This window comes from Tachypleus tridentatus, chromosome 6, assembly GCF_004210375.1.
Source record: "Tachypleus tridentatus isolate NWPU-2018 chromosome 6, ASM421037v1, whole genome shotgun sequence".
In the NCBI taxonomy this organism is placed as follows: Eukaryota; Metazoa; Arthropoda; class Merostomata; order Xiphosura; family Limulidae; genus Tachypleus; species Tachypleus tridentatus.
Window position 1 is genome coordinate 36,567,481 of NC_134830.1, and position 19,630 is coordinate 36,587,110.

The 19,630-nt window shown below is 32.8% G+C and overlaps 1 protein-coding gene across 6 annotated transcripts in view; it reads left to right on the forward strand.

The window, feature by feature from the left end:
- The first annotated feature begins 217 nt into the window (after positions 1 to 217).
- The window catches only part of LOC143252251 (uncharacterized), a 38,518-nt gene continuing 19,105 nt past the window's right edge, over positions 218 to 19,630 (forward strand). For 2 of the 6 annotated variants that reach the window (XM_076504101.1, XM_076504102.1), the window contains exons 1-4: positions 219 to 538; positions 1,735 to 1,972; positions 11,931 to 12,015; positions 18,176 to 18,228. In XM_076504101.1, coding sequence (XP_076360216.1) covers positions 476 to 538; positions 1,735 to 1,972; positions 11,931 to 12,015; positions 18,176 to 18,228 — 439 coding nt within the window. In that variant the 5' untranslated portion in view covers positions 219 to 475. Of the gene's footprint in view, positions 539 to 1,734; positions 1,973 to 2,209; positions 8,219 to 11,930; positions 12,016 to 18,175; positions 18,229 to 19,630 lie in introns of those variants that run through there. The other 4 variants (XM_076504104.1, XM_076504103.1, XM_076504100.1 and 1 more) reach the window with 3 other exon arrangements.

The window sequence follows — 19,630 nt, forward strand, 5'->3', positions numbered from 1 at the left end:
ATTTCACATATTACGACTGGATAATACGTATATATATATATGTATTTACACACATATATAAATCCACAGACAACATGTATGACTTGTCACATCTCAAACTTTTTGCTCTGGATATACACCAACAAACGGTTATACACGTAATCGCCAAGAACGACCCTTTATTCATACTCTAGGTACAGTTTGTTAAACAAGTTTAAAGGAAAAACTGTTTTTTATAACTCAACTTTTAACATCTGTCTTTTCCAACTGCTATCTCTCACTTATCTGTTTTACACTTTTGTCTTCATTTTCCTTCTCTTTCGCTTACGTCATATATTTACAACAATTGATTGACAAGTATTGCTTCAATTCTAACCAATACAAACTGAGAAAGACAATAATGAAATAGAAGCATAATATTATTGAATATTTGCGTATAGTAACTAGGGAGACAAGATGTTAAAATAGGAACCGAACTGTGCGAAGAAAAAGCAAAATGCTGAAGTCGAAAGTTTCTCACCTTACATTTCATAGGTACTTCGGCCAGTACAATTTGCAGGTATAACGTTTTGTATAAATATTTGACATGTGTATTCACATAAGATAATTCTATACATTTGAAATGAAAAACAAAAGCTAGACAACATGTAGGGAACATTCATGTTACTCTACAACCTGTGAGAGGCTTAGTAATTAGGGTTAGCAAACATTGGGCTGTTTCAGATAGCGCCGTGCTGGAAAATTTAAAAAAAGTGAGCATTTTCTAAGAAAAAAAAGAAAAAAAGATTATTTTTACGGCAGGTACAGCAGGGGAGAAGTGTTGGAACTGTGTTGATAGAAACGGTCATTTTCTATCTGTTAAACGTGCTACTGTTTATTGACAAAAACAAATTTGTTTTTTCTTTTAAACTCCGTTTCTTAAAACTATAAATTACATCAATAAAGATACAATCAAACCTTCAGGTTTAGTCCTAGTGAAAGCTGGGTTCTTGTCGCAAGGAGAGTACTTAACATTCTATCTATGATAAACAAAGGAATGTTACACGTGTCGAATTTATTTTTATAATTGCCTGAATCTATAATACCAAATATGGGAATTTTAAATAGATTTTTGTTTATGGTGCCATTTGATAGATATGCAATGATGTATTTATTGTTGCGGTAGGTAGATTCAGATATAAACGCCATCTTATAGTAAGATTTAAAAAATATGACGTAATTCTATATATATTGGATTAATTAAAAATATTTTTCTTCAACATTGTAACATGCTACAGTTATTGATACACAGCCTATAGTATGTTGTTGTATTATTAATTAACTTTGCTTTTTGTTCTTGATTTTAGTAAAGTTCGATAATTATAATTATATAACCCACAACAGGAATTTAATATACTGTGATGGTTTACCCGGTGTCGTATCATCATTATTAAAATGTTTACGACATTTCAACTTCTAAGAATACTTATATTTTAATGTTCGTGTCCTGTTTCTTCACTATTTTGCTTTATAAACGAAAACTATGAGTTACTCAACTTTTCTGACTATTTTCATGAACAATCCAATATTTTATTTACTCGTACTACTAGATGGCGATCGGTTTTTTAACTCAAAATCCCAAATCCTATTATTGTATTTGTTAACTAATTTTCATTTCTTCACATACTAATTATTCATGTCTCGTTTTTTTTTGTACAATTTTCTTAGTGGTTTACTAACGACAATCTTTTTTCTTACTCTTGTATGATATTACAGAATGAATCTACACAACAACCAATGAAGGCCGGCTTTGAAAGTAGCCGCAGACAATATTTGAATATGACTGGACAGAGAACTTTATGTACTACCTGTTTTGTATATATCGTGAACAGTGAATGGTCTATCCATCAGTTTGACTCTGTCTCCTGTTTATGGTGGCCTTTTCTTGCGCTGAGTTTGAAATATCGGATGAAGTCAAAGTTCATCATTAATTATTTAGATAACAGTAGAACAGGTATGTACAATGTTGACAACAAACATGATATTCTACACTAACATGTTATGAATGAATAACACTGTGATTCACTTATCAACATGTGACGTAAAGGTATGTTATTGTTGAGTAACTCTTAGCAGAACACTTCAGATACAAACATCAAACATAGAAAACCAAAATCACTTTAACACACTTACTTTACTTATATTTTTATTCTAACTTATAGTTATTCTCACTTGCATTATCTGTATTTAGAGACTTTGGAATATTTGGGACATGTTTGGAAAGCTGACCAATTGAGTTCAGTTCAGCTGCTCAGCACACAGTTATCCTGTCTATTCCTGATCCTCCACTGTATACCTCCTTACCTTTTGTCTCACCAGAACACTACAAATATGAGTTTTCAGTTACCAGAAGTCCCACCAGAAAACTACAAATAAGGGTTATCAGTAAGCAGAAGTGTCACCAGAGTAATAATACTATAACATGAGTTTTCAACAACGAGAGGTCTCACCAGAACACGACAAACATGAGTTTTCAGCAACAAGAAGTCTCAACAGCATACTAAAACAGTGATAAAACGGTCAATGAAATTGAAGACCAAGAGTGTTGAAAGATCAGTGAAACTGAAGTCCAACAATATTGAAACAGTCAGTAAAAGTTAAGACCAACAGTGTGAAAACAGTCACTTAAACTGAAGAACAATAGTGTTGAAAGAGATATTGAAATTGAAGACCAATAGTATTGACACAGACAGTGAAAGTTAAGCCCAATAGTGTTGAAAGTGAAGATCAACGGTGTGAAAACAGTCAGTGGAAGTGAAGAACAATAGCGTTGAAACAGAAGTGAAAGTGATGGTAAACAGTGTGAAAACATTCAGTGAAAGTGAAGGCCAACACTGCTGAAACACACCGTGAAACTGATGACGTACTCTATTGAAACAGTCATTGAAAGTGATGACCAGTTGTGTTAAAAGAGAGTAGAAGTGAAGACACACACTGTTGAAACAGTATTGACACAGACGGTGAAATTCAAAACCAATACTATTTAAAGAGTCACTGAAAGTGAAAACCAGTAGTGTTAAAATGTTTCAAATACTGTTGAAACAGACAGTCAAATTAAAGACCAACGCCTTTCAAACAGACAGTGAAACTGAAAACCAACACCATTGAAACAGTCATTGAAATTGAATACCAATAGTGTTAAAATATAGAATGAAAGTCAAAATCAACATTGTTGAATCAGACTGAAACAGAGTGAAATTGAAGACCATTAGTCTTTAAACACGAAGCGAAACAGAAGAACAGCTGTTGAAACAGACAGTGAAATTAAAGACCAACAGTGTTGAAATAGCAAGTGAAAGTGAAGACCAACAATGTGAAAACAGTCAGTACAATTGAACAGGAATAGTGTGTAAATGGAATTGAACGTGAATACCATCAGTGTGAAACAGACAGTGAAACTGAACACCAACAGTGTTGAAACAGAAGAGAAATTGAAGACCAAGAGTGTGCAGACAGAGAGTAAAACTGAAAACCAGTAGTATTGAAACACACAGTGAAATTCAACACCAACAATGTTGGAACAGTCCGTGAAAGTGAAAACCAATATTGTTGAAAGACAATAAAAGTGAAGACGAGTACAGTGTGAAAACAGTCAGTGAAACTGAACACCAATAGTGTTGAAACACACAGTGAAATTGCAGACCAACAGTGTTGAAACAATTAGTGAAAGTAAGACAAACAGTGTGAAAACAGTCATTCAAACTCAAGACCAACAGTATTTGAACACACAGTAAAACTGAAAGCCAACAACGTTGGAACAGAGAGTGAAAGTGAAGACGAACAGTGTGAAAACAGTTGGTTTAATTCAAGACCAATCGTGATGAAACGGAAGCTAAAGTGAAGACGAAAACTGTGAAAACTGACGAAGAAACTGAACACCAAGTATTAAACAGACATTGAAATTGAAGACCAGTAGTGTCGAAACAGACAGTAAACTTGATGACAAACAGTGTTGATACATCCAATGAAAGTGAAGACCAACAGTGTGAAAACAATCAATAGTAGTCAACACCAATGGTGTTAAAATGGAAGTGAAAGTGCATATCAACACTGTGAAAACAGACAGTGAAACTTAAAACCAATAGTGTTGAAACAGACAGTGAAATTGAAGACCAACAGTGTTGGAACAGTCAGTGAAACTGAACACCAGTAGTGTTGAAACAGACAGTGAAATTGTTAACCAACAGTGTTGGAACAGTCAGTAAAAGTGAAAATTAATAGTGTCAAAATTGAGAGTGAAAGTGAAGACAAATGCTGTTGAAACAGAGAGTGAAATTTAAGATAATTAGTGTTAAAACAGTCAGCAAAATTGAATACCAACAGTGTTAAAACAGAGTGGAAATGAAGACCAGTAGTGTTGTAACAGACAATGAAGGGTGTGACCAACAGTGTGAAAACAGTGAAAGTAAAGGCCAATAGTGTTTAAACAGAAGTGAAAGTGAAGATGAAGTGTTAAAACAGTCAACGAAAGAGAAGATCAACAGTGTTAAAAGTCACTGAAATTGGAGACTAATAGAGTGAAAACAGTCAGTTAAAATGAAGGCCAAAACTCAGGAAACATTCAATGAATGTGAAGATCAAGACCAAGGAAGAAGACAGTAAAATTGAAACCTACACTGTTGAAATATTAAGCGAAAGTGATGACCCACATTGTTGAAACTGACAGTGAAATTAAAGATGTGCACTGTTGAATTAGTCTGTGAAAGTGAAGATTAACATTGTTGAAACAGACAGTGAAATTGAAGACCTACACTGTTGAAATAATAAGTGAATGTGAAGACCAACCCTGCTGCAGGAGACCATGAAATTGAAGACTGACACTAATGGAACAGTCATTGAAACTGAAGACCAGTTGTGTTAAATATATAGTGAAAGTGAAAACCAACACTGTTGAAACAAAGTGAAATTGAACAGCAATACTATTCAAGCAGTTAGTGAAACTGAAGACCAATAGTGTTGATACTGACCGTGAAATTGATGACGTACTCTATTGAGACAGTCCTTGAGAGTGAAGACTTGTTGTGTTAAAAGAGAGTAAAAGTGAAGACATGCAATGTTGAATCAGGCACTCAAATTAAAAACCAACACTGTTCAAAAACAGACAATGAAACTGAAAACCAAAACTTTTGAAACTGACAGTGAAATTGAAGACAGTCACTGTTCAAAGATTCAGTGAAAGTGAAGACCAACACTGTTGAAACGGACCATGAATTTGAAGACCCACACTACAGAAACAGTCATTCATAGTGAAGACCAACACTGTTGAAACATATTGAAATTGAACACCAACACTCTTCAAATCGTAAATAAAACTGAAGACCAATAGTGTTGATACAGTCAGTGAAATTGAAGACCTATACTATTCAGACATTGATTGAAAGTGAAAACCAACACTGTTGACACAGACTGAAAATTAAGACTACACTGTTGAAACAGCGTCAAATTGAAGACCATTAGTTTTCAAACAGGCAGTGAAAGTGAAGACCAACAATGTTGAAATAGTCAGTCAAAGTGAAGACCAACAGTGTGAAAACAGTGAGTGAAACTGAGGACCAGTAGTGTTGAAAGAGAAATGAAAGAGAAGACCCTCAATGTGAACAGACAATGATACTAAAGACCGTTAGTGTTGAAACATTCAGTGTGAAAGTGAAGATCAACAGTGTTGAAATACAGCGTGAAACTCATGACCAATTGAGTTGAAAGAGAAAGTGAATTTGAAGACCAGCAGCGATGAAATAGTAAGTGGAAGTGAAAGCCAACACTGTTGAAACACACAGTGAACTTGAAGATCAACAGTGTTGAAATAATCAGTGAAAGTGTAGACCAACAGTGTGCAAACAATCTGTGGAAGTGAACAGGAATAGTGTGGAAATAGAATTGAACGTCAATGTTATCAGTGTGAAAACAGTGAAACTCAACACCAAAAGTTATAAAACAGGCAGTGTAATTGAACACCAATAGTGTTGGGAGAGTCGGTGAGAGTGAAGACCAATATTGTTTAAACAGACTGTAAAAGTGAAGACGAACAGTGAGAAATCAGTCAGGGAAACTGAACAGGAATAGTGTTTAAGCAGACAGTGAAATTGAAGACAATAGTGTTAAAACACTCAGTTAAAGTAAAGACCAACAGTGTTAAAACAGGCATTGAAATTAAATACCAACAGTATTGAACATAGAGTGAAACTGGAGACCAATAATGTTGAAACAGACATTGAAGTTGAAGACCAACAGTGTTGGAACATTCAGTGAAAGTGAAGACCAATAGTGTCGAAACAAACAGTGTTGATACATCCAATGAAAGTGAAGAGCAACAGTGTGAAAACAGTCATTGGAAGTCACTACCAATGGTCTTGAAATGAAAGTGAAAGTGGAGACCAAGACTGTGAAAACAGACAGTGAAACTGAAGACCAGAAGTGTCAAAACAAAGATTGAAAGTGAAGTTTAACAGTTTTGGAACAGTCAGTGAAAATGGAGACCAATAGTGTTGATACAGACAGTAAACTTGATGACCAACAGAGTTAAAACAGCCAATGAATGTGAAGACGTGCAGAGTGAAAATAGTCAGTGAAACTGAACACCAGTAGTGTTGAAACAGAGAGTGAAATTGAAAACTAATAGTGTGAAAACAGAGAGTGAACCTGAAGGCCAACAGTGTTGAAACAGACAGTGAAATTGAAAATTAACAGTGTTGGAGCAGACAGTGAAAGTGAAGATTAACAGTGTACAAAAAGACAGTAAAACTGAAGACCAGTACTATTGAAACAGAGAGTGAAATTGAATTCCAACAGTGTTGAAACGGCCATTGAAATAAGGACCTCCACTGTTGAATCGGTCAGTGAAAGTGAATATTAACACCATTGAAACAGAGAGTAAAATTGAAGATTGACATTAATCAAACAGTCATTAAACATCAAGACCAGTAGTGTTAAAATATAGAATGAAAGTGAAGACCAACACTGTTGAAATGCAGTGAAATGTAACACCAACACTGTTCAAACAGTCAGTGAAACCGAAGACCAACAGTGTTTAAACAGACAGTGAAACTGATAAACAATAGTGCTGGAAAAGACAGTAAAAGTGAAGAACAACAGTGTCTAGACAGTCAGTGAAACTGAAGATCAACAGTGTAGAAACAGAAGTGAAAGTGAAGACCAACAGGGTACATAGGGACAGTAAAACTGTAAACCAGCACTATTTAAACAGACAGTAAACTTGAAGACAAAAAGTGTTGAAACAGCCACTGAAATTGTAGACCAATAGGGTTACAACAGAGTGTGAAGTTGAATACCAACAGTGTTGAAACAGTCAGTGAAAGTGAAGACAAACAATGTGAAAATAGTCAATGCAAGTTAATATCAACATTGTTGAAATGGAAGTTAAAGTGAAACCAAGATTGTGAAAACAGACAGTGAAACTGAAGACCAATAGTGTTGAAACAGTCAGTGGAAGTGTAGACCAACAGTGTGCAAACAATCTGTAGAAGTGAACAGGAATAGTGTGGAAATAGAATTGAACGTAAATGCCATCAGTGTGAAAACAGTGAAACTGAACACCAAAAGTGATAAAACAGACAGTGTAACTTAAAACAAATAGTGTTGAAACAGACAGTGAAATTGAAGACCAACAGTGTTGGAACAGACAGTGTAACTTAAAACAAGTAGTGTTGAAACAGACAGTGAAATTGAAGACCAACAGTGTTGGAACAGTCTGTGAAAGTGAAGACCAATAGTGTTCAAACAGTCAGTGAAATTGAAGACCAGTAGTGTCAAAACAGAGATTGAAAGTGAAGACCAACACTGTTGAAAGAGAAATTTAAGGCTATTAGTGCTAAAACAGTCAGCGAAATTGAATACCAATAGTGTTGAAAGGGTCAGTAATAGGGAAGACCAACAGTGTGAAAACAGTGAAACTGAATATAAATATTATATATTAGTTTCACCAAAATAATACCAATTCTGAACACGATTAACATATTCTATTCTGAGTTGCTTTTTGTAAATTACCTGTTAAAATTATATCATGTCTGGTTTATCTAAGGATGAAAAATATCAGTTTCTTTCTGCCTTCGTCTGCTGCAGATTTTGTGATATTGAAGTTTAGTTTTACATTTACTGTCCTTAAAATTTGAAATTTAAGAATATATCAACTTCCTGTATCAAACTTTAGGTAATGTATATATAAACACAGACTGATATGAAATTCTGTGTAATAGTGTTTTGCACTTATAAAGAACTTTTTCTCTCTATCTTTTAATACCATTTCTACCTGACGTTCATACCAAGTCAAACATACCCTTGTTTACTACGTAAAGAAGTAAAAATCATTTTTCACAAACCACCTATGTTGTTAACTTGTCGAAAATGTTAATGTTATGTGGCCTCTAGAAGGTCACGTAAGTCATGGTTTCACAAACTGATATCAGAAGACAATATTAGTATGAGCGGATAGTTCTGAGTTATGTTACTAGGAACGTTTTTAAAGGGGTCATATCAGCAAAAAGTCTCTCAAAGACACAAACCACACTTTTCTCTCACAGTTTGCTGGTGATGTTGCAATCTGTAAGAGTGCCTAAAAACCAATAACAACAACATACCACCATTACTAAACAATAAAGAATTTTTACTGCAGTAAATGTAAAATTAAAATAAATGTGTACAGAATACAAGTCATATTATTTACAAAATTAATATTACAGTTATATCTAGACATGACTCTCTTACGGGTAACAATATCAGCAAAATTATTGTGGATTACTTTGACACAAAATTGAACTGAATACCACACATTAATAGCATAAAAACAATAATTTGGACAATAGCAAGTTATCTTAGGAATGTGAATGATAACAAAGAAGAACATTCAACAATAAATACATTAAAAATTTACAGAACATGCCTAAGACCAGTCGTAGAATATGTTTGTATAACATTGATAAAGGTATCAAAAACAAACTATAGCAAATACGACATTGTATTTTAATGAAAGCATATACAGTTCCACGATCAACAAACTCAATATTTCTACACAACTATTCAAACTTGCCAATCTGTTAAAGACTCCCGAATAACTTGCTTCAATATTATGAGAAAAATACTAATGCAAATGAACTGGTGAGCAAACTAGAGAGTTACATAATACATGATAACCTAGCCCTAAGTACCTCTCCCCTCTGAACGTCATAAATAAAAAATTTAAATGTCGGAACACTGCTAGGCTAACTGAGTCATAGATACAAATGTAGCTCTACTTTAAAAGTTTTGTATGTAAAAATAGGATTACGTGTTTGTGTGTATATGATTGCTAAGTGGAACTGTATTGTGAACACAGGCTAATAGTGTGATCATAAAAAAGAGAAGCTATAAAAATATATGAATTAATATTACCCCATGAAAAGGTTATGTGTATTAAAACTGCAGACAGTGGGCAAAATTTAATATACTGTAAGTAATACAACAACAAAGTAACAATGCTAATTAATTACTCAGGATTTAGTAGTCATGCAGATAAAATAACAGTTCCAGAGAGGGAGGAAGAGGTCTATGCTAAACCTGTCCCTCTCTGGTCCAAAACATGGACCGAATCCAGATGAAGATGAAAAATTTGATAGGGGATGTGTAGTTCTATAAAGTGACACCAGAGGATAGATAGTGTGTTATCGACATCTTCCTGAAAGAACTGTTTCGTGTAGCCCTTTGTATGAAATGTCCAAACTCGGCAAATGTATCACTAACTGTAATGTATTAGTGTGTTGTTGTTAAGGAAAAAAAACGTCCTTTTATTGCTTTTATTTCATTATTAATGAAATAATTCACACAATCTTTGTAATCACTAAGATATAATAATTGTAGAAAGCATTTGGTTTAAGTGTGCATGTCAACATGTATCATCATAAGTTGCACATTCAATACAGGAAGTACACTGGTTAAATATGACCTTACTTTATAAAACACATTTTACCTTATTGAGACTCATTACTTTTAAATAATGCAATAAATCTTGAAGGGCAGGATGTTAAAAAAGGTTACCTTTTTTAGGGAAACATAAATACAGGATATATCACATTACACTCACTATTCCTGTCTATCCTTTGTACTACTTCAAGCCTTATTTAGAGGAAAAGTTAATTAAGTAACAATTAATCTGGTGTTTAAACCAGCCTGTTAAACAACCATCCATTTCACATGAAAAAAGTTATTGAATTTGTTGTTATGACTATAGAGGGTTGAGAATCAGCTGAGACAACAACAGCCAATACAAAATCACATTGGAACAGCATCTATCAGAACTATATTGTGAAGTTACTTGGCATATGTACATACTGTGACATCTCTGATGCTACTGAAAATTGAACATTGTTGAAAATGGTATGCAACAGCCTTTTCTGATCTAAAACATTCATACATACAGACTGAGAATTTAGTATTTTCAAGAAAGAGATAACTCTTGTACTTAATGTCATTAAAGGACAAATAAATGCATCAATCTGAAGTTCCAGAATGAAACATGACACAAACCATACTCTAGTGAATGTAAGAAATGATAAACACATCCAATGAGATTGTTAGGTGCTGAAATGACTGGTATGATTTTTAGCCTTGCCGCAAATAGGTGAAGAAATATAAGACTAATCAGGTATCTCTTCTGCATAACACAGAATATTATACCAAAAATAAATACAAAACACATGATAAATAATACAGGAGTACAACTTGAATGTTTCTAACAAGGGGAGGGCCTCACCTTCAATCTACCAATTTCTAAATGATATGGATAACAAATGTCTTTCACATATATTATAATGTTTAAATTTAAAAAAGTATAATTATGAAAGTTTTAAAGCAGTTCAAATTAAAGATAAATATTCAGCTCCCCAAGTATAGTTTTTCACTATACAGTGAAAAAGGGACTATACAGGGACAGCTAGCACAGATAGCCCGCGTGTAGTTTTCCACAAACTTCAAACCAAACCGAACTGATTATTATTATTATTAAATACTGATTATCTTGTACATCCATTGATTTGGTTACCATTCTATTTTTGTCTTTAAGGAAGGCCAGAGAAAGATTTTTTGTTATAGTAGTGAACAGAACTTTGACCTGGATTTTTATTGTTAAAAAACACTGTGTATAATTCACTTCTCTATAGTCTTCCCAATCATATGATTTGAATCAACTATTTGAATGTTTTCAAGAGAAGTATTTAGGTTTTTCTGACTATGTTAGGTTAACTGAACATGTTATCAGTTTGGCAATTGTTGAAGATTCCTTTTATCTTTCTGTCTTCTAATGTGTGACTTATAATTTATTATTTTAGTAATATTCCATTTAATTATAATGAGCTCCAACAGATAGAACAGCATTCTCTGTCTTGTTTGTTTATAGTCTGACTGCCTCCAATGTATTGAAATTAATGTTCATGTGAGATGATTTTATAAATGTTTTTTTTCTTTTTATTGAGTCTTTAGGTGATTTTGTGTTGTACTAATTCATGATTTTCAATGTAGAGGACATGCAAACTACATAAAGACAGTGTTCAGAAATCATAATACAAACACATTTACACTGTTTGACCATTTTTAACTTTTGTAGAGTATCAAGCAGTGTTTTATTGGTCAACGACAGATTAGCAGCAAATGTACACAGTGCAGAGTAGCTTGTTCATATTGTACTTTACATTACAATTGTTACAAAGGAGTAAATGGAAGATTTTTCCAGTTTTGTAAGTTATAAAGTATAGTTAAGTATTAATAAGTAAAATTATGTTGCTTTTGCTTTTAATGGAAATGACCTATAGAAAAAGAAAAATGAGACTTTCTGATGCATAAAATTATAATTGTATAAAAGATCGGCTTTATTTCTGTGATTTTAATTTGCTTTGTCTCATGGATTGTTGCTTTAATGAACCCTTTAGAATTAATGAAGCAGATGAAAGATGAAAGATATTCTTTAAAACAAAACATCCTTAATCACCAATGGATTCAAGTCAGTCTAATCAGGTTTGTACATAGTTTATGTGCACATGTATGAAATAGAAATATAAGTCATAATGTATTTTAAGATGCATTATACTATTTACTTCAGAAAAAGAAGAAATTGTGTTGGTAAGCATAATTTTTATAAAGTAATACTTACTTTTGTACTTTCCTTATGATTTCATTTCTCGAATGAAATCCAGTGTTCATCCAGTTTTATTGGATGAGGAATAAAAATTGGTGGAATGTAGAATTCTGATAAAACAGAATTATTGACACCCTCAGATGGATGAAGTGATTAGAAGGAAAACCTTATTGTCAGCTTGGTACTTGTAACTCATACACCAAATTTTATAAAGACCATTAAATCAAAATTTTAACTATTCACTAGTTTGTTTAGGACTAAAGCCTTCATTGAATCTACAGACACAAGGGGAGCAGAGAAAATTCCTGTTTTATTCATTAATGAAGTGAGTAATATGATGGACAAACAGGCAGTGCTTACTTAAAGATAAACATCTTTACCTAACAATCTGTTGCTATTTAGTTCTGAGTGTGTTTGCTTTAAACAGTTGCACATAAAACAGAAACAAATTATGGCCGGAAGTTAGTTTGAAGGATGGAAAAACAAAGTGATAATTTCCTTTTCTTTCCAACAAAAGTGCTTGGGAACAGTTGGTCCCCTTCAATCTCATGTGAGAATAATTAGCTACAGTGACAAAAATTGTCATTGGAAATGATGATGGGAAATTTGTGAAAGCAGTTTGTGAAGAAGGTCAGAGAAGGCAAGATGGGGGTCTTCTTTTTCAGGAGTTGTTGGTAATAAACAGACGTTGTGAACAACACATAGAAGTAGTTAAGTATACTATAAATTACAACCTTTGCAAACATAAATCTCAACCAAGTGCTCAAGCACATTGTTGATGGGAAAGGAGATTGTTGCTCTTCTTCACTCTATGGTTATTTTTAAGAGATTGAATAATGATTACCCTAAAAATACAGTGAAATCAAGTAGTGTTTGCAAGCACCAGTTTCGTTCACATTTGTAAGAACAGCTGATGATGACATTTTCTGGGTACAACTGTATATAGTGTTGGCACATTGTGATTAGTTTCAGATATTATTACTTAGCTCAAATATGACAAGTCTGTGTTGTCAGAGATATAATCCCTACCTTCAAGATGATGAATCTGTAGTAGAAGTTGGAAAGCAGAGCTTGATGATTTAATACTTGTCTCCACTGTTCTATAACTACACATTTCTTTAACATGTATCACTCCAGTCTTAAAAACCTGTTCTTTATGGCATTGTCCCTGTATCTTAAATGCTCCAGTCACGCCTTTCTGCTGCTTGTGACACGGTAATTTTATATGAAACTGTACAGTCTTAATCACTTACTATTTGTGATATGGTCCTTGTATCTTAGATTTTCCAGTCCTTCTTTCATGCTACTTTTTGTGGCATGATTCATGTCGTTAAGATACTGAAGTGCTGCTTTTCTACTTTTTTGTAGCATATCTCTTATTTCCGACATTCTCCAGACATTCTTTCCTGACTTTAGTGACATGAACCCTATATCTAAAATTTTGCACTCCTGTTTTCCTATCTTTTGGGGGCCATAATCCCTACCTCTTAGATTCTACAGCCCAGGTCTGCTGATATATCGACAGTAAGTTTAAGGGTTTATAATGCTATAAATCAGTTTTCGATACCTGTGGTGGGCAGAGCACAAATAATGTATTGTGTAATTTTGTGATTAATATCAAACATAGAAATCTTCAGTCCTGCTTTTGGTAGCATTACTCCTGTCTCAAAGATTCTCTGACCATCCATTCTTGCTTTTATATGGTATGGTCCCTGTCTCTGAAATACTAGTTTTATTTGTATTTTGACATGACTGCTCTCTCTAAGATGGCACAGAATAATTTTATGTCAACAACATTTCCTTTGTCTATTACATTATCATCATATGAAAATCAGTCTATAATGAGAAGCACAGTTGTATTTTCATATTTAATTTCATGTGTCAATAAGATATTACAATGGTTAACTTAAATTCATGATTGTTCACCGTCTTCTTTTTTTCAGAACATTGTTGTGTTAAAAATTACTGCAACTCTATTTTTCAGGTGAATTAAATAATGGTAATAATACATGCTCTCTAGGAGTAAAGTGAGATAATGATAATAGATAATTCAATGGATAACTAAGTTTGTCTGTTTAGAATTTCACTCTTGGTTTATAGACAAGTTGTTATTTAAGCAAAGTCACATTAAACTATCTGCTGTGTTTAATGCAGGTAATCAAACCCAGATTTTAGTGTTATATATTCATAGACTTCAGCTATCTCAATGGAAGACTTCTGGATGTGATAACTAAACATTAGTCTCACAAAGTGTTAAAAAAGTAAGGATGAAATAATTTCAATGTTTATGATCCATTTTATAAGTTATAGCCTGATATTAACAATGTTGAGCTGCAGGCTGTAGAGGTTGAGGTGATGCCACTGAACACACTCTATGCCTTATAAAACCTAAGGCTGATTGGAGTTGTATGTCTTTCCTCTGGTTAGTAGTTCAAAATTTATCACTGCTTTACCTGAATCCCTTGACCTGGTGTTTACTACGTGCATATAAGGTATCATTAAGGTTGAAAAATCATGATACAATTTTATAAGCAAATAATGTATTTTAAAATAGTAATAAAAAACCAATTTTAAAGGTATTATTGTCAAATAGACAAAATAAATACAATGACAAATAATTAGGAACAAACTCATGAAAAATGTTCTTGGTTGTGATATTGTTTTTACTTTATTGCACAATTTTATAAAAATTTGAAAGCAATGCTATGTAATTAAAATAATTAAAACAGGTAAGAGGCACGTATAGACTACTCACTTACGGGGTAAGGTACTTAAGAGTTCTGAACGAATCTTTTGGTTGTGCAGGGTGTCTCAATGCCTGTGAGGTTTAACCTAAATTGGTTAAACACATTTCATTACAAGTGATGCCCATCAAACAATTCCAACACGAAAGATGTTGAGCCAGTTGTTATCAAAAACAATAAATCAATTTATTTATCTAGTAAAAGATACCGAATCTAACCACACTTTTAAAACCTATATACTAGGGCAAGTATTGAAACTCAAATGTTCGACAGTACTCTTGCTTTAATTGTTTATAAACAAATAAACAGTGCTGTCTTAAATGGGGCTAAGAGGAATGACAAACATTCACCAAATACTCTTCCCTTTGCAATGTATAGTGGTATCTACACAAAACTCCCTTACTTGCCAACAGTGGTATGTCTGCAGACTTACAACACTAGAAACCAGTTTTTGATACTCTTGGAGGGTCAGATCACAGATATCCCACTGTATAGCTTTGTGTTTAAATACAAACAAAACTCCATTATACATATGGTGAAGTTGTCCATACTTCCCTACTCCTAGTTTTCATTTTTACATTGTTTAAAGTTTAAATAGCTTCTAATGCAAGTACACAGCTTATTCTTTATTATATTGACAAGTAATTACAATCTATGTCTTATATAACATCTTTTGCTGCTGACCCTTGTGTAGCTTGTCCTGGAGTCAAAATTACTGATGAAGAAGGAGCCAATAATAAAGATCTTAGTAAAAGTAATGGAACAAAATGGTTTAAAGTCTTCTCTTATTGTTTCCTTAAAAAGGTTTATTTTTGTTCACACAGGTTATTTTAATAACACACTCTTTACATCACTTTCATTATTTGTAATACATTACAATGCTTTGCTTTTATTATGAAAAGTTTTTTCATAAGTTGGATACTATTGTTTAATAATATAATATGCTAACATTTCTTTATTACAAACTTATATTTACTTTTAAAAAATGTGACAGTGTGTTATTGTCTTGGTGATTCAGAATAGTTAACAATTCAGTATCAAAACTTTTTTCTTTACTTTAAGAAATTATTTCTATTATTCTTTTAATAACGACATCAAGTATGAATATTTTTTTCTGGATAACTAATATTGTAAATAAAGTAAAACATATTGAAACAGATATAAATAGAGCTTTTCCCAAGTTTGGTTTTAAGAGACGGACTTCTAAAACTATGCAAACGTTTACTCAGAAATTGTATTAAGTTATATGACTAAATATTACCTTGCAGGAGATGTGGGCATACATATTGAAGACACTTTGAGTCAACTCTTTATGTCTAATGATATAGGAAATGTGGTAATACATACTGAAAACACTTTCAGTCAACTCTTTTTGTCAAGTGATGTAGGAGATGTGGTCATACATATTAAAGACACTTTCAGTCAGCTTCTTGTATCTGGTGATATAGGAAATGTGGTAATACATATTGAAAACACTTTCAGTCAGCTTCTTGTATCTGGTGATATAGGAAATGTGGTAATACATATTGAAAACACTTTCAGTCAGATATTTGGCTTCTTATATTAAATCATGTAGAAGATGCGGTCATACACATTGGAAACACTTTCTTATATCCAGTGATGTAATAGATGTGATCATACATATTGAAAACACTTTTAGGCAGTTCTTTGTATCTAGTGATGTAGAAGATGTAGTCATACACACTAAAAACGCTTTCAGTCACCGTCTTACATATTGTGATGTAGGAGATGTGGTAATACTTATTGAAAGCACTTTCAGTCAGCTCTTCATATCCAATCAGGCAGAAGATGTGGTCATGCATATTGGAAATACTCTGCAGGCATAAGCTAACACTTTATTATAGTATGACATTAAACATTTTATTTGATCACTATTGATAAAAATTATTAACTGATATACACAGGTTGTACAGTTTTATGCGTTAATGAATAACCGTTTAAATGAATGTGACACATTGTGGTATGAGACAGTCTCATACCACATCCTTTTCTCAAGATTGTTATTTGGATTATGCTTGATGTTGCTAGCACCATGACAACCAGTGATATATGTTTACAAGACAATAAGTGGGCACGAGTTTTATTTAAACTACAAAATGATGCAATACTTATTACATGTGACACACGTCTACAAATGGTATCTTGCCTACCTAGTACTATGAGATAATTTATTGATGGAAACACTATGTAATTAACTGACTCATTAAAGAGTTGATACCCCACATTTCATCATCAGACAGTGCATTGTTCATTAAGATTGTATATGTTTGTTACATAACAAAGATTACTTTACAAAATATTTTATATGTAGCGAAATATTCTTGTTACTCTTTCACGTAAAAGTTATTATATCTAAAAATATTACATATATACTTTTAATTTTATTTATATTGTTTGTTAAGAAAAAATATAACCAAGCTTAGTTTACCACGTAGTATCAGATGAAAAAATGATCACTAGTTGTAAAGTAGACTAGAGTACATTCCATAGAATTTTAATGGGATATCAGTCTCATATACGATACAATAATTTTGAATAGTATTAATATAAGAACTGTAAATTCTGCAGTGATGTGTAAAAATGTATTATTTTTATTGCATATAGAATCTAAATTCTGGTCTTTACTGTCTGTAATATATTTACAGGCCTAACTGATGCATAACAGTTAAATATGCTACAAAATCTGATGTGTAGTATTATTGGGTTTGTTTGGTTGCTTTTTCTCTTTTTGCACAAAGCTATTAGAAAATTATCTGCATTAGCTACCCCTGATTTAGAAGTTATAGAGTAGAAGGTGATGTGATTCAGACCATTAACCCACAGGTTGTGAGTTGTGTACCCTAACCACTTAGCTGTATTAAGCCCATGTTATTGTGGTTTTAGTTGATGTAAAAAAAATAAATTTGTATAATTTGTTGTTTTTGGCTTTTCTGAAAACAGTATCACAGTATGTTGAAACTTACAGAGTATTTAGTATTTATATAACTTCCATTTTAACAGCCAAATCAAAATGCAATCACTTATTGGTGATTTGATATGTTTATAATTTAGATGTGTGTGTGTGTTTTTCGTATAGCAAAGCCACAAAGGGCTATCTGCTCAGCCCACCGAGGGGAATCGAACCCCTGATTTTAGCGTTGTAAATTCGGAGGCATACCGCTGTACTAGAGGGGGGGCTTATAATTTAGAATATGTAAATAAAAAATTGAAGCTCACTGGTGTATACCTACTTTTAGTAGTGATTGTAAGTAAATATAATTCTTAATATTTTCAGGTTTTCACAATTTCTGATATTTGCCCACCTGACAGGAAGATTTCTCTTCAAATGTAAGTAACTAACAACTGCAAATTCAAACAGTTGTTTTAAAATGTATTTAAAAAATGGGTCTTGAAGCATACTGAGTAGAAAAGTATATAATGTTGCAAAGCTGTAATAAGCAAAGAGTGTTCAGAAATCTGCCATAATAAACTATACCACCATCAGAAGGAGCTGCACCTCCACCAACATGTGGCTGATCTTGTTGTTTACTAGTGACTATCTATACCTATTCTTTTAGAATATTCATCAGTTACAATTATGGTTGAGATTTTTTTTTCTTAGAGAAATAATATAAATTATTATCTATTTTTTCCACTTGATATTTTCATTGTATTCCTTGCCAAGGTAATATACAAATATTATATATTTTATTTTCCTTTAATGTATATTTCTTATTTACAGCATTATTAATTTTTAAGTTCTTATCATGCAACTCAGAAATCTGATTGATATAATGTGACAAATTATAGCCTAAGATATTTCATTTTGTTGCTTGACTAGTCATTGAACTTATGTGCTATATCTTAGAATAGTTGCATTCTGTCCTGGTTGGCATTTTATATGGAGACAACCTTAGCAGTCAATAGTAAAGGTTTTGAGGTGCTTTTTTGCCCAAATATTGTATTAGGGCTTTGTGCACTTACATCTGTACCATTCAACTGTAACATAGAACAGAGATATTTCTGCATTTTTGTGCCTATTTTTCTGGCTGGTCAGCTGCAGAGAGAGAAATTACTTTGTGATTTAAAGTTATCTTTACTTTTTAAAGGAGATTCTTTCTGGATTGTTGAGGAGAGCAATTTGTCTTTTTGAAACACTCAAGATTTGTCAGTGAAGTTTTGTTTGTCTGTTAATAATGTATCCATTCCTTCTGCTGTAAGATATTTTCCCTCATTCTATACATTCAATTTTATTACTTTCATTTCTTCTTCTTGGATTGGAAATTATATAACACATGAAACTTGTTTGTTTCTTATCATATGAAAACAGTTTGTTTTCACATTAACATTCCAGCCAGTCAAATTTCCAAACTTCTTTTCTGCAGAGGAAGTTTACTTGTGTGTCATTATTTCTCTGAAACAGAATACCACACCAAAAATAAAGCTACAACGATACAACAACACTTATCACCAATACTAGAACTATTTTAATTGATTAGTGGGATTTGACTAACACATCTGTAGTGCATTCATGACTCCAAAATTTTGAGTATGATCATGTTGAAGTTAGATGAAAATCATGAATCTTCAGACTCACAGCTCATCATGCTCACCATTAGGTCATACCTAATCTCTGCCCACTGAATGGACAACAAGTCTTGTTGAGTTCTATAGTTATCCAGCTTCACTCTTGAGGAATTTACCACAGATGCCTGTAACTATAGTAAGTTCAGAAAGGTGTACTATGCCA